We start from the raw sequence: 24,751 nt of genomic DNA, 5'->3' as shown, positions 1-24,751 counted from the left end.
TAACAAACAAAAAAATGTTTTCACCTAATTGTAACATTCTATCATAAAGGTCACATGCTCAACTTAATTAAAAACACATTTTCCCATCTCAAGAGGTTAAATAAAAAAAAATACTATAGTAAGTGCCGATTAAGTGGCAAATAAAATAACAGGGTTGACCATAACAGGGTTGACCATAACAGGGTTGACCATAACAGGGTTGACCATAACAGGGTTGACGATTTCATCTTAAATCAGCCATAAATCCCCTTGTGACAGAGGGAATGGAAGCTTGTTGTACACAACAGGCAGTCGCAATTAAATGTAAGCTTCACAAAAAAAATGAAATTGTTAAAACATTTCTAGCCTGGGTAACAGGGTTGACGTGTTATGCTCGACCAGCGCAGTTTTCCACCACAAAACACCAGAAAATGGCCAAAAAGAGTAGAACCAGCTCACCTGCTTTTACACTAGGATTTGACTATTAGATGTTCAATGTCTCTTTTTTTTATATTTAAAAAGGAAAAGTTTCACCAAATTAAAATGAGAATTCAGTTCATGTAACAGGGTTGACCTTAAAATGAGGGACACTAACCACATAAAATAAATGAATCACTAATCACATGAAATAAATAATAGTCTTCAGAAATGACTTTGTCAAAACAACAAAAATAACTAGGGTTTTACAATGATGGTGAAACTTGTAGAAATACTGGGCTTAAGTGGGTTCATATCTTCCTAGAGGTGGCCCAGGGTTGATGGAGGGACATGTCAAAGTGCTGAATTTGCACTTTATCAAGTCTTTATTCATATTAAAAAATCTGATTTATTGAATTATTCATGTGGTCTATAGTAAAGGGCACTTCATTTAATATAACAGGCTTTTAAAAGTCAATATTGGTGCACAATTTCTGCTTAAAATATCAAAGGCACCCATTTGCACTCTCTGATGCACTCTCACTCTTTCACATAGAAGGGTACAGTCCCAGTTAGGGAAGGTTAGGCTGGACTGGAGGGCATCCATTTTGAGCTGCAGTTAAATGATTAAACCTGAAACCTCCTCCCTACACCCACTCTTTTCAAAATGACTCCTATTTTAGATAGGTATTATACAGGACATTGCACTTGAGTTGTCAGTTGATTTATGATCAACAGAACCTCTGCCCCTGTTCTAGGAATTGTATTTGTTCTGAGCTCTAACCAATATTGTGTGTGTTGCAGGACAATGGGGATGACTCCCACAGAATTGCCCAGTCCCCAGTGGTCCATGTCAGGGGGCTGTGTGAGGCCGTGGTGGAGGCTGACCTGGTGGAGGCCCTGGAAAAGTTTGGCCCTATATGGTAAGAATCCACTCACGTATGTTGGATGATATTTGCCCCCCACCCCTTAACCCCCTGTTTTCGTCATTGTAAGACATCGAAACAAAAAGGCTTTTATCTCATCTTTTTCTTAAACATAGGAAAAGAATAGGGAACATGTCAGAAATTGGAAATATGCACTGTACTGTGACTTGGAAGACTGTGGATAAGAGTGTACGCTACATGGATCATGTAAATGTGGTGTAGATATGTGTGAGGCATTTCCCCTCAGGCCTCCCCAGTGACTTGCCTTTCATCCTGTTGAAGTCATTGGGGGTTCTGTAGAAAGAAAAACTTATATCAGCATGTACTGAAGCAGTGATCTAACAAGGCTCAACTCACTTCCTTTGAAGAGCTACACACATACTTACAGACACACACAAACATTTTCAGAGTCACACGTCTGTATACAGTCAACTCACACACACAGAGTGGAGGGGGTTGTGGCCAAACTCACAGAGACGTTGAGTAACAGAGAGCTCAGTGTTAATCAGGCTCATTATGTGGTGCAATATTCATTACGTAACGTCCCATCAATCCTAGGAGAGCTGCGACAGCATGGTTAACCCACAACATAGAGACAATCTACCGTACCATGGTAACTGTAGAAGCTATGGTAACTATCCAATTAGACCAGCACTGCCCACAGCATTTATGTTGAGCCAACATAGGTGATTTTTAGGGGAAATATAAACAAAAAACCCCACAAACAAATAGAGCGGTTGTCTTTCTGGTAGAATTGTTTGAAAGTATAACCTCAGAATTGAACTAGGAAATGTTTTACATTCCAAACTTGCAAAGTTTTCGTTCTGTCAGTTCAGGACATGAGTTCTCATCGGGCAAATTTCAAAGACACCCTATTTCCAATAGTGTTCTACTTTTAGCACCAAATGTCGTTCACTACAGTAGACAGGGAATATGGTGTTATTTGAGCCACAGTCCATTTAGAGTAATAGACCATTTTTTCGACTCAGTGAATTGAATTCTAATGGACTTCCTTATTGTTCTGTGTTGGTGGCAGCTATGTGATGATGATGCCCTTTAAGCGGCAGGCGTTGGTGGAGTTCGAGATGGTGGAGAGTGCTGATAAGTGTGTGGCGTGTGGGAGTAGCGAGGCCGTCTACATCGCAGGCCAGCAGGCCTTCTTCAACTACTCCACCAGCAAGAGGATTACCCGGCCCACCAACTCAGACAACCCCAACAGTGGCAACAAAGTCCTGCTCCTGTCTATCCAGAATCCCCTCTACCCCATCACCACGGTAAGAACATGGTAACAGTACGTGACTCCTGGCATGAGTCAGTGCTGAAAATACATACTGTATTACACAATAGCATCACAGCAGTAACAGTAATTGCCACCCACCTGGCACTGTATGGATGCTATACTCTCACCATGGTAACAGTACTGACCAAGAGTACCTCATTATTGTCCATGTTAACCGTAGTCAAGTGAATATATGAATCATAACCATTGTCTATTATCATAGAATTACAGGGTTTCTATTTGTACTCTTTCTTGCTCTCTCGCTCCCTTTCTATCTCTCTATGTTACCCTCTCTTTCTTTCTCTCTGTCTACCTCTCTCCCCTAAAGGGAGCAGTCAGGCTACATTTAGAAAGTAGTGCTTAAAAGCATCTTGTGGCTGTTTCAAGGTTTATTTCCCCCTGAGTTTGTACATATCTCCTGCCAACACCCATCTATCGCCACCTTTCTCTCTCATCTCCCTCTGCTCTCTTTCTCTCCCCCTCCCTCCCTCCCTCCCTCCCTCCCTCCCTCCCTCCCTCCCTCCCTCCCTCCCTCCCTCTCAGGTTGCATTGTAAGATAGAGAGGGCTCTTCGCGGGATACCTGTAGTGTTCAGATAGCATGTGTCTGATGTAGAGCTGACCCCATTTAGTCGACTGGTCGAAAGGCGGTTGGTCGACCGAGATTTCTTTAGTCGAGCATATAGCAAACACAAAATAAAATTGTCATGGTGTACAAGACACCTGTCTGAGTGGACTGATCCATTGTGGAGGCCGTGGGGATGGTATAGTCCATCAGTCTAAGACATTTGCTACTGAAAATGTATATGGTTATATTACATAAGAACAATAAAAAAAGTATTATTTTATAACAAATGCGTTTCTCCCGCGTTGGATAGTGGTCGATATCCGCGGTTCTGAAACATCAGTGCGCTGTTGAATTGGTGCCATTTCCTGGACTATGTTGCTACGTGCATAATAAATCCAAATAAAATAAAATGTTATGGTTCGTATACACATATTTATCAGATGGTATTGCGGGTGTAGCGAAATGCTTGTGTTCCTAGCTCCAACAGTGTAGTAATATCTAACTAAATGCTTGTGTTCCTAGCTCCAACAGTGCAGTAGTATCTAACTAAATGCTTGTGTTCCTAGCTCCAACAGTGCAGTAGTATCTAACTAAATGCTTGTGTTCCTAGCTCCATTTGTGCAGTAGTATCTAACTAAATGCTTGTGTTCCTAGCTCCAACAGTGCAGTAGTATCTAACTAAATGCTTGTGTTCCTAGCTCCAACAGTGCAGTAATATCTAACTAAATGCTTGTGTTCCTAGCTCCAACAGTGCAGCAGTATCTAACTAAATGCTTGTGTTCCTAGCTCCAACAGTGCAGTAGTATCTAACTAAATGCTTGTGTTCCTAGCTCCAACAGTGCAGTAGTATCTAACTAAATGCTTGTGTTCCTAGCTCCAACAGTGCAGTAGTATCTAACTAAATGCTTGTGTTCCTAGCTCCAACAGTGCAGTAATATCTAACTAAATGCTTGTGTTCCTAGCTCCAACAGTGCAGTAATATCTAACTAAATGCTTGTGTTCCTAGCTCCAACAGTGCAGTAATATCTAACTAAATGCTTGTGTTCCTAGCTCCAACAGTGCAGTAGTATCTAACAATTCACAAAAATACACACAAATCTAGAAGTAAAATAATTAAATTAAGAAATATATAAATATTAGATCGAGCAATGTCTGAGTGGCATTGACTAAACTTCAGTAGAATAGAATACAGTACAAACATATGACATGAGTAAAGCAATATGTAAACATTATTAAAGTAACAAGTGTTCCATTTTTAAAGTGGCCAGTGATTCCAAGTCTATGTATATTGGGCAGCAGCCTATAAGGTGCAGAGTTGAGTAACCGGGTGGAAGCCGGCTAGTCATGGCTATTTAACAGTTTGATGGCCTTGAGAAAGAAGCTGTTTTTCAGTCTCTCGATCCCAGCTTTGATGCACCTGTACTGACCTCGCCTTCTGGATGAAAGCGGGGTGAACAGGCCGTGGCTCGGGTGGTTGATGTCCTTGATGATCTTTTTGGCCTTCCTGTGACATCTGGTGCTGTAGGTGTCCTGGAGGGCAGGTAGTTTTCCCCCGGTGATGCGTTGTGCAGACCGCACTACCCTCTGGAGAGCCCTGCGGTTGCGGGCGGTGCAGTTGCCATACCAGGCGGTGATAGAGCTCGACAAGATGCTCTCAATTGTGCATCTGTAAAGGTTTGTGAGGGTTTTAGGGGCCAGGTCAAATTTCTTCATCCTCCTGAGGTTGAAGAGGCACCGTTGCACCTTCTTCACCACACTGTCTGTGTGGGTGGACCATTTCAAATCATCAGTGATATGTACGCCGAGGAACTTGAAGCTTTCCACCTTCTCCACTGCGGTCCCGTCAATGTGGATAGGGAGGTGCTCCCTCTGATGTTTCCTGAAGTCCACGATCAGCTCCTTTGTTTTGTTGACGTTGAGTGGGATGTTATTTTCCTGGCACCACTCTCCCAAGGCCCTCACCTCCTCCCTGTAGGCTGTCTCGTCACTGTTGGTAATCAGGCCTACTACTGTTGTGTCATCTGCAAACTTGATGATTGAGTTGGAGGTGTGCGTGGCCACGGAGTCATGGGTGAACAGGGAGTACAAGTGGGGGCTAAGCACACACCCTTGTGGGGCCCCTGTGTTGAGGATCAGTGAAGTGGAGGTGTTGTTTCTTACCTTCACCACCTGGGGGCGGCCCATCAGGAAGTCCAGGACACAGTTGCAAAGGGCGGGGGCCCTAAGCTTAATGGTACTATGGTGTTGAATGCTAAGCTATAGTCAATGAACGGCATTCTTACGTAAGTATTCCTCTTGTCTAGATGGGATAGGGCAGTGTGCAGTGCGATGGCGATTGCATCGGCTGCAGTTCTATTGGGGTGGTAAGCAAATTGAAGGGGGTCTAGGGTGTCAGGTAAGGTAGAGGTGATATGATCCTTAAAATTAGCCTCTCAAAGCACTTCATGATGACAGAAATGAGTGCTACGGGTCGATAGTCATTAAGTTCAGTTACCTTTGCTTTCTTGGACACAGGAATAATGGTGGACATCTTGAAGCAAGTGGGGACAGCAGACGTCTTGTGTCTGAGTCGTTGAATTGCGACTCCACTTTGTCTCTGTACTGACGTTTTGCCTGTTTGATTGCCTTATGGAGGGAATAACTAGTGTACACTGTTTGTATTCGGCCATACTCCCCGTCACCTTGCCATGGTTAAATGCGGTGGTTCGCGCTTTCAGTTTTGCGCAAATGCTGCCATCTATCCATGGTTTCAGGTTTGGGTTGGTTTTAATAGTCACAGTGGGTACAACATCTCCTTTACACTTCCTGATGAATTCAGTCACTGTATCCGTGTATTCATCAATGTTATTCTCAGAGGCTACTCGGAACATATCCCAGTCCTCGTGATCAAAACAATCTTGAAACATGGATTCCGACTGGTCAGACCAGCATTGAATAGGCCTTAGTACTTCCTGTTTTAGTTTCTGCCTATATGAAGGGAGGAGCAAAATGGAGTCGTGATCAGATTTGCTGAAGGGAAGGCGGGGGAGGGCCTTGGAGGCATTTGGAAAAGTTGAGTAGCAGTGGTCCAATGTTTTTCCAGAGCGAGTACTACAGTCAATGTGATGGTAGAACTTAGGTAGCATTTTCCTCAACTGTGCTTTGTTAAAATCCCCAGCTACAATAAATGCGGCCTCAGGATGTTTGGTTTCCAGTTTGCATAAAGTCCAGTGTAGTTCTTTGATGGCTGTCGGGGTATCATCTTGAGGGGTAATATACACAGATGTGACTATAACCGAAGTGAATTCTCTTGGGAGGTAATACGGTCGGCATTTGATTGTGAGGTATTGTTCGGTTGAACAAAAGAAACATGTATGTTATCACAATCACACCATGTGTAGTTAATCATGAAACATACCTTTCTTCTTCCCGGAGAGTTCTTTATTCCTATCTGCGTGATGTACTGAGAACCCAGCTGGCTGTATGGATGGGGACAGTATATCCCGAGAGAGCCATGTTTCCATGAAACAGAGTATGTTACAATCCCTGATGTCTCTTTGGAAGATCCTCGCCCTGAGTTCATCTACTTTATTAGCCAGAGACTGAACATTAGTGAGGAATAAACTCGGAGCGGTAGATGGTGTGCACGCCTCCTGAGTCGGACTAGAAGTCCACTCCGAATACCTCTTCTCTGCCGGATGTGTTTTGGAGAAGACTCTGGAATAAGTTCAATTGCCCTGGGGGGTACAAACAAAGGATCCATTTTGGGAAAGTCATATTCCTGGTCGTAATGCTGGTGAGTTACCGCTGCTCTGATATCCAAAAGTTCTTTCCGGCTGTATTTAATAAAAATAATAATAATAACCCTCCTTTTTTATCTCCTTATTGTTATTATTATTATTATGATCATTATAATAAGTAATGTTATTATCATTAGTAGGCTTAGTATAGCAGCCTTGTTTAAAACCTCTTACGACGAGTTTGACAATAGCCAGTGAAAAATCAGAGTGCCATATTCAAAACCACAAATCTAATAATTTCTATTTCTCAAACATAGGACTATTTTACACCATTTTATAGATACACTTCTCCTGAATCGAACCACGTTGTCCGATTTCAAAAGGGCTTTACAGCGAAAGCAAAACATTAGATTATGTTAGGATAGTACATCAACACAAATAACCACACAGCCATTTTCCAAGCAACTAGCATGCATCACAAATACCCAAAACACAGCTAAATGCAGCACTAACCTTTGACGATCTTCATCAGATGACACTCCTAGGACATCATGTTACACAATACATGCATTTTTTTGGTTCGATAAAGTTCATATTTATATATAAAAACAGCATTTTCCTTTGGCGCGTGACGTTCAGAAAATATTTTCCCTCAAATACTGCCGGTGAATCAGCGCCACAATTTACAAAAATACTTGTCATAAACGTTGATAAAATATTAAACTGTCGTTCAAAGAATTATAGATGAACATCTCCTTTATGCTAATGCTGTGAAAGATTTCAAAAAAGCTTCACGAGGAAAGCACTCTTTGCAATAATCTGAGTACTGAGCTCAGAAAAATACACTAGGCTATACAGATAGCCACCATCTTGGAGTCATCTAAAATCATAAATTGCATTAGAAATATTCCCTTACCTTTGATGATCTTCATCAGAAGGCACTTCCAGGAATCCCAGGTCCACAATAAATGTTGTTTTGTTCGATAAAGTTCATAATTTATGTCCAAATAACTCCTTGTTGTTAGCGCGTTCAGTTCAGCTACTCCAAATGTAGGAAGCGCGCGGACAATGTCACGACGAAAAGTTTAAAAAAGTTGTATTTACGTTCGTTCACACATGTCAAACGTTGTAAAACATCAATCTTTAGGGCCTTTAGAACGTGAAGATTCAGTAATATTTCAACCTGACGGTTCCTGTGTCTTGAAAAACGTTTTGGAACAGAGGATCCACCCTTGTGAACGCGCACCAATGAAGTGATGTCATTCCCTGGCTCACCAACTTCCCCACCTTCTCATTCGGTCTCTGTTCATCGTAGACGCCTCAAACAACGTTGTAAAGACTGTTGACATCTAGTGGAAGCCTTAGGAAGTGCACAATTATTACTACGTCACTGTGTATTCAATAGGAAATGACTTGAAGAGAGCCCATGCATCCAGATTTCCACTTCCTGGTAGGATTTCTCTCAGGTTTTTGCTTGCCATATGAGTTCTGTTATACTCACAGACACCATTCAAACAGTTTTAGAAACTTCAGAGTGTTTTCTATCCAAATCTACTAATAATATGCATATCCTAGCTTCTGAGTTTGAGTAGGAGGCAGTTTAATATGGGCACATATTTTTTCCAAAATTGTCAATACTGCCCCCTATCCTTAAAGAGCTGTAAGAAGATAACCACCATCAAGCTGTAGGCCAAAGAGGGCATCTTGTTTAGTCTTAATACCGTAACTTAGGCCTGTATTTCAATACTTATATAGGCTGCTGTATCAATCAATCATTCATTCGTTAATGTCATCACACAGCATACGAGTCATTCATGAAATGCAATCAAGCATTTTAGTTTTCAAATAACAAAGCGAACCTTGAATAATTAGCGGAAACAATAAATAAACCGTTCCATTTCGGCAATTGCATTCCCAAATTCATGCAACTGTTTTTAGTCTTTGCTGTAATAAAGGCTTTCAAAAAAGAAATGAAAAAAGACTTACAACACTCTCTGGTATGCTTATAATTGAATTAGTGTTGTTTACATTGTTTCAAACAGTCTGAAAAATTATATTGTAATCTAACAGCACCTGTTTGGCACACCTTACCTTATTTTTCTTGATCTCCAGTATTTTCTGCAATTAGTCAAATGTATTCCACACATCTGACTTCCCCTTTACCTCCTGAGCAACCAAACATTCCCCCCGTTTTGAGGTTATTCGTCACGTCATCTGCATCAATTTTGTGTTTCGGCGTTCAGAGTTTGTGCTATAGGTCAGGCCCTATTGGTCATGTGCATGCGATGCATACATGTGTCATGTAACGAGAGCAAGGGTTGAGGGAATAGGGAATGTTTAACCGAAACAAATTAGGGATTTCAGTAACCAAACTTTTCAGTCAGAAATGACTGTAATTATTTTTCAGGTTCAGCAACACGGACAGCGCGATAAACACTGTTGTCACTGCAGCAGGGAGGAGAGAGAGACAACGGGTGCTAGTCACACAGTTACTAGCTGTTTTTTTTAACACAGCACAGCAAGTCTGAGCCCGGCCTGGCACAATCAAATCAATTGCGGTCGGACTCCCTCTTGTCATCTGTGTGTCTTACTTATTTAATCAAACAGTTTGCTTAACGCATCAGACAAGCTCAGTGCATATAGTTGATTTAATTAAAACACATATGGAAAAATTGGTCGAAAGAACAGATGACTCTCGGTCGACCAATACTTTTTTTTTAGTCGAGGACAGCCCTAGGCTGATGATAAGAATACCAGGAAGCTCAGGTATATCAGTCTTCCTCAGATATGGGATGCACAAATAGGCTGAGAAAGGATAAAGCCTTATGCTCTCTCACTCCAGCTGAGCAGAGAAGAAATAACACACGCAACAACCAAGATAAATGTGCAGAGACCGAGATAGGGTTGAATTATGTTATTATTAAGGCAAATAGAGGCAAATTGTCTGATTAGAGAGACACATTCACTCTGTTAGAACATACAAGCATAGAAGTATAACAACACACACTAAAGTACTGATAGATATAAAGTACCAGTCAAAAGTTTGGACACACCTACTCATTCAAGGGATTTTCTTTACTTTTACAATTTTCTACATTGTATATATTTTTTTTAAACTACGAAATAGCACATATGGAATCATGTAGTAACCAAAAAAGTGTTAAACAAATCCAAATATATTTTAGATTTTTCAAAGTAGCCACCCTTTGCCTTGATGACAGCTTTGCACACTCTTGGCATTCTCTAAACCAGCTTCACCTGGAATGCTTTTCCAACAGTCTTGAATGAGTTCTCACATATGCTGAGCACATGTTGGTTGCTTTTCCTTCACTCTGCAGTCCAACTCATCCCGAACCATCTCAATTGGGTTGAGGTTGGGTGATTGTGGAGGCCAGGTCATCTGATGCAGCACTCCATCATTCACCTTCTTGGTCAAATAGCCCTAGCCCGCGAAGTGTGCCTTGAATTCTAAATAAATCACCAACAGTATCACCAGCAAAGCACCCCCACACAATCACACCTCCTCCTCCTCCATGCTTCACGGTGGGAACCACACATGCAGAGATCATCCATTCACCTACTCTACGTCTCACAAAGACACGGCCGTTGGAACCAAAAATCTCCAGTTTGGACTCATCAGACCAAAGGACAGATTTCCACCGGTCTAATGTCCATTGCTTGTGTTTCTTGACCCAAGCAAGTCTCTTCTTCTTATTAGTGCCCTTTAGTAGTGGTTTCTATGCAGCAATTTGACCATGAAGGCCTGATTCACACAGTCTCCTCTGAACAGTTGATGTTGAGATGTGTCTGGTACTTGAACTCTGAAGCATTTATTTGGGCTGCAATTTCTGAGACTGGTAACTCTAATGAACTTATCCTCTGCAGCAGAGGTACCTCTAGGTCTTCCTTTCCTGTGGCGGTCCTCATGAGAGCCAGTTTCATCGTAGCGCGTGATGATTATTGCGACTGCACTTGAAGAAACTTTCAAAGTTCAAGGCACACCTGTTAATTGAAATGCATTCCAGGTGAAGCTGGTTGAGAGAATGCCAAGCGTGTGCAAAGCTGTCATCAAGGTAAAGGGTGGCTACTGTGAAGAATCTCAAATATAAAATATATTTAGATTTCTTTAACAGTTTTTGGTTACTAAATGATTCTATATGTATTATCTCATAGTTTTGATGTCTTTACTATTATTCTTCAATGTAGAAAATAGTAAAAATAAAGAAAAACCCTGGATTGAGTAGGTGTGTCCAAACTTTTGACTGGTACTGTATGGACATAGATATATACACGCTATCTTATAGATAGACATACAACGCCATAGTTAGTGTCTTATATCAAGACTAATGGTACTTTAAAATAAATGGATAACATATAAACTCAGCAAATAAAGAAAGGTCCCTTTTTCAGGACCCTGTCATTCAAAGATCATTCGTAAAAATCCAAATAACTTCACAGATCTTCATTGTAAAGGGTTTTAACACTGTTTCCCATGCTTGTTCAATGAACCATAAACAATTAATGAACACGCACCTGTGGAACAGTCGTTAAGACACTAACAGCTTACAGACGGTAGGCAATTAAGATCACAGTAATGAAAACTTAGGACACTAAAGAGGCCTTTCTACTGACTCTGAAAAACACCAAAAGAAACATGCCCAGGGTCCCTGCTCATCTGTGTGAACGTGCCTTAGGCATTCTGCAAGGAGGCATGAGGACTGCAGATGTGGCCAGGGCAATAAATTGCAATGTCCGTACTGTGAGACGCCTAAGAGGGAGACAGGACGGACAGCTGATCGTCCTCGCAGTGGCAGACCACGTGTAACAACACCTGCACAGGATCGGTACATCTGAACATCACACCTGCGGGACAGGTACAGGATGGCAACAACAACTGCCCGAGTTACACCTGGAACGCACAATCCCTCCATTAGTGCTCAGACTGTTCGCAATAGGCTGGGAGAGGCTGGACTGAGGGCTTGTAGGCCTGTTGTAAGGCAAGTCCTCACCAGACATCACCGGCAACAACGTCGCCTATGGGCACAAACCCACCATCACTGGACCAGACAGGACTGGCAAAAAATGCTCTTCACTGACGAGTCGCGGTTTTGTCTCACCAGGGGTGATGGTCGGATTTGTGTTCATCGTCAAAGGAATGAGCGTAACACCGAGGCCTGTACTCTGGAGGGTCTGGGGCGGTGTGTCACAGCATCATTGGACTGAGCTTGTTGTCATTGCAGGCAATCTCAACGCTATGCGTTTACAGGGAAGACATCCTCCTCCCTCATGTGGTACCCTTCCTGCAGGCTCATCCTGACATGATCCTCCAGTTTGACAATGCCACCAGCCATACTGCTCGTTCTGTGCATGATTTCCTGCAAGACAGGAATGTCAGTGTTCTGACATGGTCAGTGAAGAGCCTGGATCTCAATCACATTGAGCTTGTCTGGGACCTGTTGGATCGGAGGGTGAGGGCTAGGGCCATTCCCCCCAGAATTGTCCAGGAACTTGCAGGTGCCTTGGTGGAAGAGTGGGGTAACATCTCACAGCAAGAACTGGCACATCTGATGCAGTCATTGAGGAGGAGATGCACTGCAGTACTTAATGCAGCTGGTGGCCACACCAGATACTGACTGTTACTTTTGATTTTGACCCCCCTTTGTTCAGGGACACATTATTCCATTTCTGTTAGTCACATTTCTGTGGAACTTGTTCAGTTTATGTCTCAGTTGTTGAATCTTGTTATGGTCATACAAATATTTACACATGTTAAGTTTGCTGAAAATAAACACATTTGACAGTGAGAGGACGTTTTTTTTGTTGTTGCTGAGTTTAGGTTCCTGCATCCAGTTTGCATCAGCTCTACTCTAAGGACACACAGATGTTCCTACTTTATGAAGTCTCACACTGGTTCTCATTATTCCACCAATTTCACACAGAACCTCTCAAATATTGTGAACAAATTTGTCACAACCTGGTATATTGTCTACGGTGTTGTAGGTGTCAGGGAGAAATGCAGTTTTAATTGGAACATTTATCTTCCAGCTGCAGCCTTGGTGAGAGCTGACTAAAGCCTTCCGTGTGTCTCCATTTCTTGTCTCCAAGGATGTTCTCTACACAGTGTGCAACCCCATAGGCAGTGTGATGCGCATCGTCATCTTCAAACGCAACGGCATCCAGGCCATGGTGGAATATCCTTTCTGTCTAGCTGGTTGGCTGGCTGGCTGGCTCGCTGGCTGGCTGCCTGGCTGCCTGTTAGAGTGTGAGTGTTGGAGGGTGTGACCATAAAAAAGGCATCCACAGGTCAAATTATTCAACCAGCTTAGATTTGTTTTTGTTGATGGTTTTAGAGGTTTTATATCTTCTATCTGGGGACTTGTAATTGTACATTGAGGCTTGAGGTTATTTGGTTGTGTTGCTGTTGTCCTTAACTGCCCCTCCTCACATTTGAGTCCATTGAGTGCGCTCAGAAAGCTAAGGCTGCTCTCAATGGAGCCGACATCTATGCCGGCTGCTGCACCTTAAAAATCGAATATGCAAGGGTAAGTCTATATTCACCACACACAATCACATACATAACGCTTAGCAAATAGTTTTTCTTTAAAACGCCGTAACACTTCCTGATGATCAGCCTCAGCATGCAGCAACATATCTGTTGTTTCCCTCCTATAGCCAACTCGCTTGAACGTGATCAGAAATGACAACGAGAGCTGGGACTACACAAAGCCTTACCTGGTCCGAAGAGGTAAGATTCTGCTCCTTGTTCTGTATATGTAGGCTATGGAGTGATCTCATTGTGTAGAAGCTGCTGAGTTAGGGCTATGGGCTGCCATATAGGGCTGTAATTGTGTAAGAGTGTCCATGGGCAGCCTGCAGGGCAGAGTCAGGTTTTCCTCCCCCTTTATCTGAAATCTGCCCAGGCTGCAAACAGAATAGCAGGAGAGGAAAGGATATCAAAGAAGTGTGGCTGTTTCTCTTCTCATTCCCCACAAGCTGTAGATAGATATGCTCTGAGCTGAGAGAGAGACCGAGAGAGAGAGAGAGAGAGCTGGACTGTTTGTCTTGAGTTTAGTCTGCGTCAGCTGAAATGAGACAGAGAAATTGTGATACTTCTCATTATCCTGTGCTAAATATGCTAACTTGAGACAGACAGATACTGAGTCAGAGGCTGAGGAGAGCACTGTGGTTATATCATTGCATGAGGAATGTTATAGTAGCAAAGATGCTGTTTGAAAAAAGAGGAGAGAAATGGCCTGTTGTTGGCTACTACTCTTTACTACCCTCCCCCCATCCCACCCCGTCTATGTGAAGTCATCATTGTGACTGTAGCGCCCCCTATTGTGAGGTGGTTAAGGACCAGTATGGACCACAGACCTGCAGTCAACCAAGCCAACACAAGACCGACCCACTGCGCATCCTTCTCCAAGCAACACACTCTCACATCCGTCTCTCACAAGCCTGCACCTGCCGCCCATGGGAATAGAGTGAGAGAGGGATGGACGACAGGCTGACCCTGCACAGCAACATGCATCCATCTTCACCCAAACCTCAAGAGAGAGGGAGAGAGACTACTCATTCATCCTGACCTCATGCAACCTCAACATCAACACGCCCAGGACAACGCGCCAGTGCCACCTCATGGCTGGAGGACTGGCTGCTTTTAGACTTTATAGACTGGACCAATTTTCTTCTCTTGCTTGCGTCCTGATCGTATTCAGTCAGTTATCTGACTGGTTAAAACCCTTTATATTCTCTCACCAAATAATCAGTAGTAGAAATATCGATGTATTAGTCTATACTATCCCTAGTCTGGACATGCGAACATGAGTGTATTTCTCTCTTTGTCTTCTAGTCTTTGTCTTAAGTCAGACAATAAGCAAGAAATCTCTGCTCTGTAATCTACTTAAACACCAAGGTGACACTATTTTCTACTGTAAACGACTTTATATTATAGCATTTCTGTCAGTGTCAATGTGTTGAAATGCCTACTGTAGCAGAGAGAACTGTTTAGATGAAATCCTGAACATTGAGTGTCTATTCTTGAATGCACTGTTAATGGGGGTACATCGTGTGGATGAAGAGAGTCACAGTTCCTTAGAGGCCCTCTATCAGAGACCCAAACTGTATATCTCTATCTGAAAGGCATTGCCCTGTGAAAGTCAGCCCCTTTTCTCCTAGTGCATCCATCTACTCAAATGAACCAGGGGACATAGTCGACTGCTGAATGAGAAGTCAGGCGAGATGCTAACTCATTTGAAAGCCCAGTGAGAGGGAGCTAGCCTCCTGCTGTGGCGTCATTCTTAGGACACTCAAATGTATTCCTCCAGCGTCCTCTGTCGACGTCTCTCACCTCGCCTCGGGACTGACTGCTTCAGTACCATGCCGCTCTCCGCTTACCTAAGAGGAACATATATTTGATTCACTTTAAATCTCCCTCACACTTTTATTATACTGGGTATTGGATTGTATATCAGCATAAGTATAAGTCATGGTTCTATCAGCTGCTGTGTAATGAAGTATCCCACACCAGCAGTATATACTGTGCGATCCGGTCTGTAGCACCTTTCCTTATAGAGAACCTATATCTCTGGCATTTAGGAACAGGTGTCAACATGGTGTTACAACACGTTAGAGCGCCATGCTCTACGTGCAACAACATGGTGTCTGGTTCACATCCCATGGGGACCAGCCAGAGAGGCTGTCTGTGACATCACGTCCCCTGTGAGTTGCCTTAGCCAAAGCAGGGTTCATATTGCTGTTGCCCACAGCGAAGATTAGCTGCCTTTTTAGCTAGTAGTCCTCCGCAAGGAGACTTTGCTATGACTCTCATCCCCTGGCTCCTTTGGAGGAAATAGCATTCGGCTTGGGTTGGGTAAATAACTAGCAATTTAAACTGAAATTCTAACGGACCATTCCATAAAAAACGGGAGAAAGTCAGCCAAGAAGAGAAGCAGCGCTTTCATTCTCTAATCATGCTCAGTGCACCAGTTGGCCTGGGAATTATGGTTGCCAAAGCAAATCTGTTCTCTGGTAACTTTACCTGGATAAATAAAGGTTGAGTGCACAGCATGGGTCTGCAGTCTCTCCGAGGGTGTTGTTAATGATGGATAGTTTCCCTTCTTCTCCCCCCCAGAGGACGAGCAGAGGAGAGGGTTTTTGTGAGGCATGGGGGGTGGGGGTGGATCTCAGGGTATAATAATAGATGCTGTTTGAGGCCTGATTGTGGAGGGAGGCATAGGGTGAGATGGGGGGGTAATGATGGCTTCCGCTGGCACAGCAAACAGGGCGGTGAACCCTGCTGTACGCCCCTAATCTGTGACTGAAGGTCACTTTGACTATCTGATGAAAGCTCTCTCTCTTAATAATCCCCCTTATCATTTTACACCCATGCAGCATTTCAGTAGAGTGTGTGTGTGACTGTGACTTGGCCTGGGGGGACTGTTGTGGATACCACACGGCATCACCCAACCCCCCCCCAAGCACAGAGCTGACCTGACTGCAATAGTTACATAGATCGGTTCCTGTAAGCTGTAGTGGAGCATTACTGACTAATAAAGGAGATCGTGTTACTTGTAAGTTATAGAGGGGCTTTTCAGCTGTAGAGGTAAACTTATTGAACTGAATAATTGGAGTGATATTATCTGGGTTTCCATGTAGAAAAACAGGAGCTCTGATTCATGGAACATGGAAGGTTCCCACTGGGGACACACTGGTTGAACTAACATCATTTCAACCAACGTGGAATAGATGCTGAATTGACCTCTGTGCCCAGTAGGTTTCTTCTTATCTTTTCAACTGTATTGTTAGTCTTCTACTTAGGGCTCAGTTGGGACTGCTCTTGTGGGAGATGGGAACTGCAGCTGCTCTTTGTCCATCATGTGCCTCCATGTATCTCTCCATGTATCTCTCCATGTATCTCTCCATGTATCTCTCCATGTATCTCTCCATGTATCTCTCCATGTATCTCTCTGTGATTCTGTGCCAGTTGTGAACTGACTATCTGATGATGCAACACAGGTTGATGTTGTTTCACTTGTGCTGAAAGAGACAACCTGTGCCAGTAAAGCCAAGACCTCAGTGAGAGGGTTGCTGACTGTTCACCCTAGTGATGTAATTCAGGTACTTCTCCTCCACCAATCTTTGTATAGAAATGTAACAATGTTTCCCCTGTTTAAAATATGCCCTTTGTTTTTTCTTTCTGTTTTGGAATCTTCTCTCCACTGTTCCTTGTGTATAGATTGCTGAAGGATGTAAATTGTATTTAGTAAAGTAAATTGGCGTCGTGATTAACAGTAGACCTACTTTAGGCCTACATGTATTGGTGTCTCCTCTCTGTATGTAATAGTACAACATAGTACTATTGTTCAAATAGTACAACATAGTACTAATGCATGGTAAAGGTACAACTCTGGATGCATTGAAGTCCTTCTAATGCACAATATTACCAGGATTTATATTCTAACGTGTGTTAATCAATAGCATTTGTTCCATATGTTGCCTAATGACTAGTACTGTTACTAGTACTGTTACTAGTACTGTTACTAGTACTGTTACTAGTACTGTTACTATGTGAACTTGTAAATGAATGTTAAATGTCGACAGACTTGGGGTATCACCAGTGTATTCAGACTCACCTGTAATGTCACAGGTCTTCTGTCGCTTCTCTAATTATATTATGCTTATTGACCTCCAATGACCTTTTTATCAGCATGTCTATTTGAATAGCTCCTATTTGAATGTGTAGCCCAGAGCCATTTTCCTCATACTCTCTCCCTATGCTGTCAATGTGTTGATGTTTCAGAGCGTGGGAAGGGCAGGCAGAGACAGGCCATACTAGGGGAGCACCCGTCCTCTTACGGAGACAACGGATACGGTAAGATCCCCCCTCCTAACCCCAGCACCAAAACACTACCTATTACTCAGTGTGCCAACCATATCCCTCTTTGATGTCACGCAGGTTGATACATAGATATGTTTTCATTTAAAAAGCCCTTTTACAAAAAGTCCCACTGTACCTAACATCATTACTGAACTTTAGACATGAGTTCCCACCCCCGGTCTCAGGGATGGTTAACTCTGGAACTCCTTTGGTCTCTACTGAGTACAGCTTTTAGTTTTCATGCACCTTGTTTGTGGAAAGATTTTCTAAATGTTCTTAAATTCATTTACATTTTACATTTTAGTCATTTAGCAGACGCTCTTATCCAGAGCGACTTACAGTAGTGAATACATACATTTCATAATTTTTTTCCCACGTACTGGTCCCCCGTAGTGTAATTCAGAAGGCTGATTGAGGAACTTATTTCTGATGAATGTGTTTTTCTTTCTTTCTGCTTGCATTTTGTATTTATATTTGGTGCGTCTATTTTCTGTAGTTTATGTAATTCAGGGTTCATCTGTAACATAGACCTTGGTCTCAGTATGACTCTCTGATAAAAATGAAGGTTAAATAAAGAAATATCGGCCTCCTTTGTCTCTATGTCACACATACTGCTACATTATCCACACATACTGCTACATTATCCACACATACTGCTACATTATCCACACTATCCACACATACTGCTACATTATCCACACTATCCACACATACTGCTACATTATCCACACTATCCACACATACTGCTTCATTATCCACACTATCCACACATACTGCTACATTATCCACACTATCCACACATACTGCTACATTATCCACACTATCCACACATACTGCTACATTATCCACACTATCCACACATACTGCTACATTATCCACACATACTGCTACATTATCCACACTATCCACACATACTGCTTCATTATCCACACTATCCACACATACTGCTACATTATCCACACATACTGCTACATTATCCACACTATCCACACATACTGCTACATTATCCACACTATCCACACATACTGCTACATTATCCACACTATCCACACATACTGCTACATTATCCACACTATCCACACATACTACTACATTATCCACACTATCCACACATACTGCTTCATTATCCACACTATCCACACATACTGCTACATTATCCACACTATCCACACATACTGCTACATTATCCACACTATCCACACATACTGCTTCATTATCCACACTATCCACACAGACTGCTACATTATCCACACAGACTTCCATATTATCCACACAGAGTTCTACATTATCCACACTCTATCCACACTTCCCACACACCCCTACTGCTCAGCTGGAGGGTGTAGATTCTCAATCCTATCTGAAGGTGAGAGGAGTAAAGACCTCCCAAGAGGCTAGTAGAGAAAAATAAAACCCACATCCACACTCCTTTCACCATCAGGGTTGTGTTCATGAGGACCGAACGGGACAAGAAAGTAGTAGCTGATCTCCTTGGTTTCAAAATGTTTCCCCCGTTTTGTGCCTACTGAGCACAACCCAGGTGGAAGTGAAAGTTGTAACCCCAGCTCCTCCTTTCCCCTTGTGTTATGTATTCCAGGGTCACACTGCCCCCTGCTGCCTCTCCCAGGGAACAGCAGGTACAAGCTGAGCTCCCACGACATCCCAGAGGTGGTGGCCTACCCCCTGCCCCAGAGTTCCTCCTACAACCACGGCTCCAGCTCTGTCGCCATGGTGAGCGGCCTGCACCCCGCCAAGATGAACTGCACCCGCATCTTCAACCTCTTCTGTCTCTATGGCAACATTGAAAAGGTCGGCAGGGGGGCCCACCTGAGGAGGAACTTAAGGGCATCCATGTGTGTGTTGTGGTAGTTTGTCTGTGAATGAACATTTCTTTTATCTTTTTGAGGGGGAGAGGGGGGGGGGGGCAGTGTGTGTTATTCTGTTTGAAGTATTTCTGTTTGAAGTAGGTGTAGCTGAAGGTGCGTGAATCTATTTGAGGATTGCTATGCACATAATGTCTGAAACTGTGTGTGTGGCAGGTGAAGTTCATGAAGAGTGTCCCAGGCACTGCCCTAGTAGAGATGGGGATGAGTATGCAGTGGACAGGGCCATCACTCACCTCAACAGCATCAAGGTGTTTGGCAAGAGGCTCAACGTCTGGTGAGTGTCCTTGTTAGTACATTAGAGGGAAGCTTAGGACCTGCAGTATTCAACCACGTAATTAATATTATTGTCTACTAGTATCTTATTACTCTTTCTCTGTTATCAAATCCAATTACCGGTACAGAATCAATGTGCGGGTGTACAGGTTAGTGGAGGTAATTTGTACATGTAGGTAGGGGTCAAGTGACTATACATAGATAATAAACAGCGAGTAGCAGCATTGTAAAATAGTCTGCGTGACCATTTGATGAATTGTTCAGTAGTCTTATGGCTTGGGGGTAGAAGTTGTTAAGGAGCCTTTTAGACCTGGACTTCAACTCCCTCCCTCTCCATTTCTCTCTTCCTCCCTTTTCTCTCTTCCTCCTTTTTCTTTCTCTCTCTCTCCCCCTCTCCTCTCCTTTCCTCTCCCCCTCTCCTCTCCCTCTCTCATCTCCCCCTCTCCAGTGTGTCCAAGCAGCATGCGGTCATCCCCAGCCAGGTGTTTGAGCTGGAGGACGGCAGCAGCAGCTATAAGGACTTTGCCATGACCAGGAACAACCGCTTCACCAGCCAAGGCCAGGCCTCCAAGAACATCATCCAGCCACCCTCCTGTGTGTTGCACTACTACAACGTCCCCCCCTGCATCTCAGAGGACCAGCTACTGAGGGTAGGGCTGTGATAAGGTCTATGGTGGAGAGGCTGTGAGCAGAGGCCTGAACAGAGGGGTTGAAGGTCAAGGCTAGGGGACGGGATGTAGGGAGTAAGGTAATGATTAACTCCCAGAAGTCCATCCTTTGTACTGCACTACTGCAAATCCCTCCTGGCATCTGAACGTACCAGCTGCTGAGGGTATGGCTGGGATGGCAGGGTAGGGTATTGGGAAGGGTTTCTGAGGTCCGTATGGGGTAACGTTTAGCATGGACTCATCCTGTGTGCTGAACTATTACAAGCCCCTCCCCCTACATTTCAGAGGCCCAGCTGGATCTTGGGTATGTGGTTGGAATGAGGGTGCATATCTAATATTTTGTCAATAGGGCTAAGAGGTGAAATTAGCCCGCTACTCTTTTGCTGCACAATTAAAATAGCTTGCATAGAAGAAGACCACCGCTGATGGTTCTGCCTGTCACTCACTGTCAAAGATTTTTGTGGTTTGACCGAGACTAAAGAGATCCACTTTGTGGTTGTGGTTAGAACAGAAGTATTGTCTCGCAACAACCTTTATCTCAGCTGTCCTTTTTTTTTTTTTTACAGTTATGCTCAGAGCATGATGTGCCAGGTTTCACCAAGTTCAAGATGTTTGATGCAAAGCGTAAGTTTGGGCTTTTTTTTTACTTTTTCCATTTGTGTGTGTTCGGCTGTTGAAGGAGTTAAGTGTACCGTCATACTTAAGTTGTCCTTTTCTCCTCTCTTCTTGTCAGCCTCCTCCAAAACCATTTCTGGCTTGTTAGAGTTTGACTCCAAGACACACGCTGTCGAGGTCTTGACCGTCCTAAACCACTACCAGATCAGAATACCAAGTAAGTGACCAGATGGCCTCCACCGTTAGTAGTCGCTCTCAGCAGGATAACGGATAGTGCCACATACAGTCGGAGAAATGCACATAAAATTGGATTCAGACCAAACTTACATGAAGACCTGAAGAGAATAAATATATTTTTCCTGGGTGAAATAGCATGAGGGACATGTTGTGAAATCCAAAGGGGAGAAAGCTGTCAATGCTGTCTGTTCTAGCAGCAGGGGTTGTTTTCTACAGTATTTCTCCTGTATGTGTTGGTTTGCACCACAGGTGTTTCAGCCTGGCCCTGTGGAATCAGTCGCTATCACAGAGGGAGATTAGATGTGTGTGTGTGCGTGTGTGTGCTTGAAGTGAGATAGAGGGAGCACACTAGGACAGGAGTCTGCACCATCTGCTGCACACCTTTTCTCTTCCCAGACCGGACTTAACGCTCCCGTCTTCAGAATTCTCCCTGCCAATGTCCCCAGCAGAGTGTGCACGTGTGTGGGCATGCCATATGATCATGTGTGTTTGTTTATGTGTAGAGATATGTGTGAGTGTGTGTATAGTAGGTGTGTAACCTCGTGTGTCTGACCTTTTCCAGATGGCTCTAACCCCTACACCCTGAAGCTGTGCTTCTCCACGTCCTCTCACCTCTAAAGACCACAGGACCAGTGCACCAGCAGGAGAGGGTGAGATGGAGATGGAGAGAAGGCGAGAGAAAGAGAAGCGATGGGACTGGGAGGGACAGACTACTAAGCTGACAAGACTGATAAAGAGGGCCCTCATCCAGACTGACTGGTGGCTCCTCTTGAAGTGGAGAAGACTACTGAAACACAGACGTGTGAAACACTGGAGATCGCTGAAGAGGTTTTTTTATCTTACAACTCTTATTTTGGAGTATTTTTTGTTCTCTTCGTTTTTTGTTTTCTCTGTATAGAGAGAGCCAATCAGAACTAAGAACTGAGAGATGACGCCCTGTCTCTTCCCGGCATCCATTGGGGCTGAGCATGGTACCTTAACAGGTGACCCCTGAAAAGACTTGTTGTGGACAGAATGAGATGACTTGTTCATTTTTGCGTTGTGTTTGAAGACTGGATAGAGGACATCTATTATGCCTATGCTGGTGAAGACTATCCAACATGGTCGCCATATTTATGGGTTGACAGCACTGCTTTTATGCTCAGCACATTCAGTTGAGCAGCAAAAACTCAGTCGGTACTTCAGTGGAACAATGTGTCAATATGAATTTTAAATCACACTGTAATATGTAAAGGTGTATAGAATTGAAATGGAAGTTGTGTTATGGAGGGGTGGGACGGGGGAAGGTGTAATATCAATCTTATTTGAAGACATTGTGTCAGCAGGTGTTTTGCTTTGGAGTGGACTGTTTGATGACGCGTTTGTATGATGTTTACACACGAAGAGCCCATGGTCTGTGTAGTATGTCAGTGTTTTGGGGCACTCTGTTTGAGTGTTAGTACTGTGTTCGTATCATGGCTCGCCGGCACTGGTTCAGTGTCAGTAGTTTTGCACATTCAGATTGTTTTAGGTGTGTAGTGGCACGCCGATATGTCTTATGTTCACAAATGGCTGTATCCAGAATCATTGTGCATCATCCCTAGCTCTTTTCCTGATCAATTAGCAAATATAGCAACAATGTTATAGATATGTTTTATTTTTAATCCCTCAAATACCTAAGGTTATTTGGGAACAGCCCTGCCAAAGAGGGTAACAAATAATATGATCGTACAAATGCTTTGTACAAGAATTGTGGAATTTCATTTGACTTGCAAAATAAGGAAATGACATGTTAACACCATATTCCATGGGTCTACTCTGTATATTGTACTGTATAACGTGAGCAAATACATAGGTGTTATTCAAACCTTTCTGCAAGTAGCAGATTGTAGTATTTGCCACTACAGTGAAGGGTTATCCAGGCGTCAGGATCAGGGGTAGGTTGGATCTGGATGCATGCTGTGAGCGTGACACTCATTAAACATTCAGCAGTCTTCAGATCCTCTTACATCTTTACGATTCCATAATTGTTCCACATGGTGAGTTACATTTCAAAAGGCTTGAGTTACCATAAACAGCAGTCTTGTGCTTCATTTAATGGTATCATCAAACGGAAGGAGGGTCTTAAATTCTCACTACACGCATGTTCAGATAGGTAGTACCCATGATGTCCATGTCTGACTGGTCATTAAATGGCGTTGTGTCTGTGTCTTTGTGGTGGATTTTGTGTTTGAGTTTGGAAATCTGTGCCAGTGATAGCCATTGGAGTGACACCAGAATAAAATCTTCATGAACACTACTGATTGTGTAGTCTCCAGCCCTATGAGCTTTGAGAACACACTCCCACGAATCCTCTTAAACAAACTTCAGAGGATCCCTCTGCCCACAAATGTATCTCTGAGGGCATAACTTGTAAAAATAGAATACTGCAGCCTTTTGGCTTTCAAGAGCCCCATTGTCAAAAAAGGAAAACGGGTTCACACAGCGAAAGCTTTACTTTTCATGACTTGAGAAAACATAGATGTACATTTAAATGTGGAGAGAGCTGGTTGGGAGGATGGGACAAAAGAAGAGGAAATGGAAGGATGGAAACGGAGGCATACAGACACAGTAACATTATTCATGCTAGTTATTTTTCCTTTCAGATGAGATACTGTACACAGCTAGTGACATGTACTGAAATAACAAACATGTCTTGCTCTCTTAACTGAAAAACCAAGAAAAACATAAACTTATACAAACCCAAGTGGGCAACAACTCACAAACACCTCTCTCCACCCCCACACAATCTCTCTCTTTCACACTCCAGCCTGGTCTCTACCCACAACTTTGGAGAATGTTCCCTTCAGTCTCATTAGGTCATTAACTAAGGTTTTCATAGAAATGTTCCCGTGATGTGCAAGGAAATTTTCCAAGAGACCATTCCCTTAATGTCAAATAGAATTTTCTCAGAAGATGGTTACCATGTTCACAGAACTTAAGATATTGTTACAGATACATTTCATGGGAACGTTGCAAGAACATTCATGTGTCCAGTTTTCTGAGGGTTAGGAGAATATTCCATCAACGTCCCCCCAAACATACACAGAACATAGATGCCATGTTCTCAGAACATAAGATATTAATGTTCTAGACACGTTTGATGGGAACGTTGCAATAACATTTGTGTTTCCAGTTCTGTCGGTTAGAAGAATATTCCATCAACATCCCACCAAACATACACGTAACAGGGTTGCCATGTTCTCAGAATAAGAAATATGAATGTTCTAGACATGTTTCATGAGAATATTGCAAGAACAATCCTTTGTCCAGTTTTCTGAGGGTTAAGAAA

At 43.1% G+C, this 24,751-nt stretch overlaps 1 protein-coding gene across 1 annotated transcript in view; it reads left to right on the top strand.

Annotated features, from left to right (window-relative positions):
* Window positions 1-23,629, top strand: part of hnrll (Heterogeneous nuclear ribonucleoprotein L-like) — a 59,091-nt gene extending 35,462 nt beyond the window's left edge. Inside the window, 13 exon segments of the mRNA NM_001140019.1 lie at window positions 1,201-1,319; window positions 2,359-2,596; window positions 12,992-13,077; window positions 13,332-13,428; window positions 13,559-13,631; window positions 17,679-17,759; window positions 19,360-19,571; window positions 19,802-19,847; window positions 19,850-19,922; window positions 20,370-20,571; window positions 21,156-21,213; window positions 21,323-21,421; window positions 22,004-23,629. Coding sequence (NP_001133491.1) covers window positions 1,201-1,319; window positions 2,359-2,596; window positions 12,992-13,077; window positions 13,332-13,428; window positions 13,559-13,631; window positions 17,679-17,759; window positions 19,360-19,571; window positions 19,802-19,847; window positions 19,850-19,922; window positions 20,370-20,571; window positions 21,156-21,213; window positions 21,323-21,421; window positions 22,004-22,059 — 1,440 coding nt within the window. The 3' untranslated portion in view covers window positions 22,060-23,629.
* Window positions 23,630-24,751: the final 1,122 nt, after the last annotated feature.

This window comes from Salmo salar, chromosome ssa01 (genome assembly GCF_905237065.1).
Source record: "Salmo salar chromosome ssa01, Ssal_v3.1, whole genome shotgun sequence".
In the NCBI taxonomy this organism is placed as follows: domain Eukaryota; kingdom Metazoa; phylum Chordata; class Actinopteri; order Salmoniformes; family Salmonidae; genus Salmo; species Salmo salar.
The sequence above is the reverse complement of the archived record's forward strand: the minus strand, read 5'-3'. Positions and strand labels throughout refer to the sequence as shown.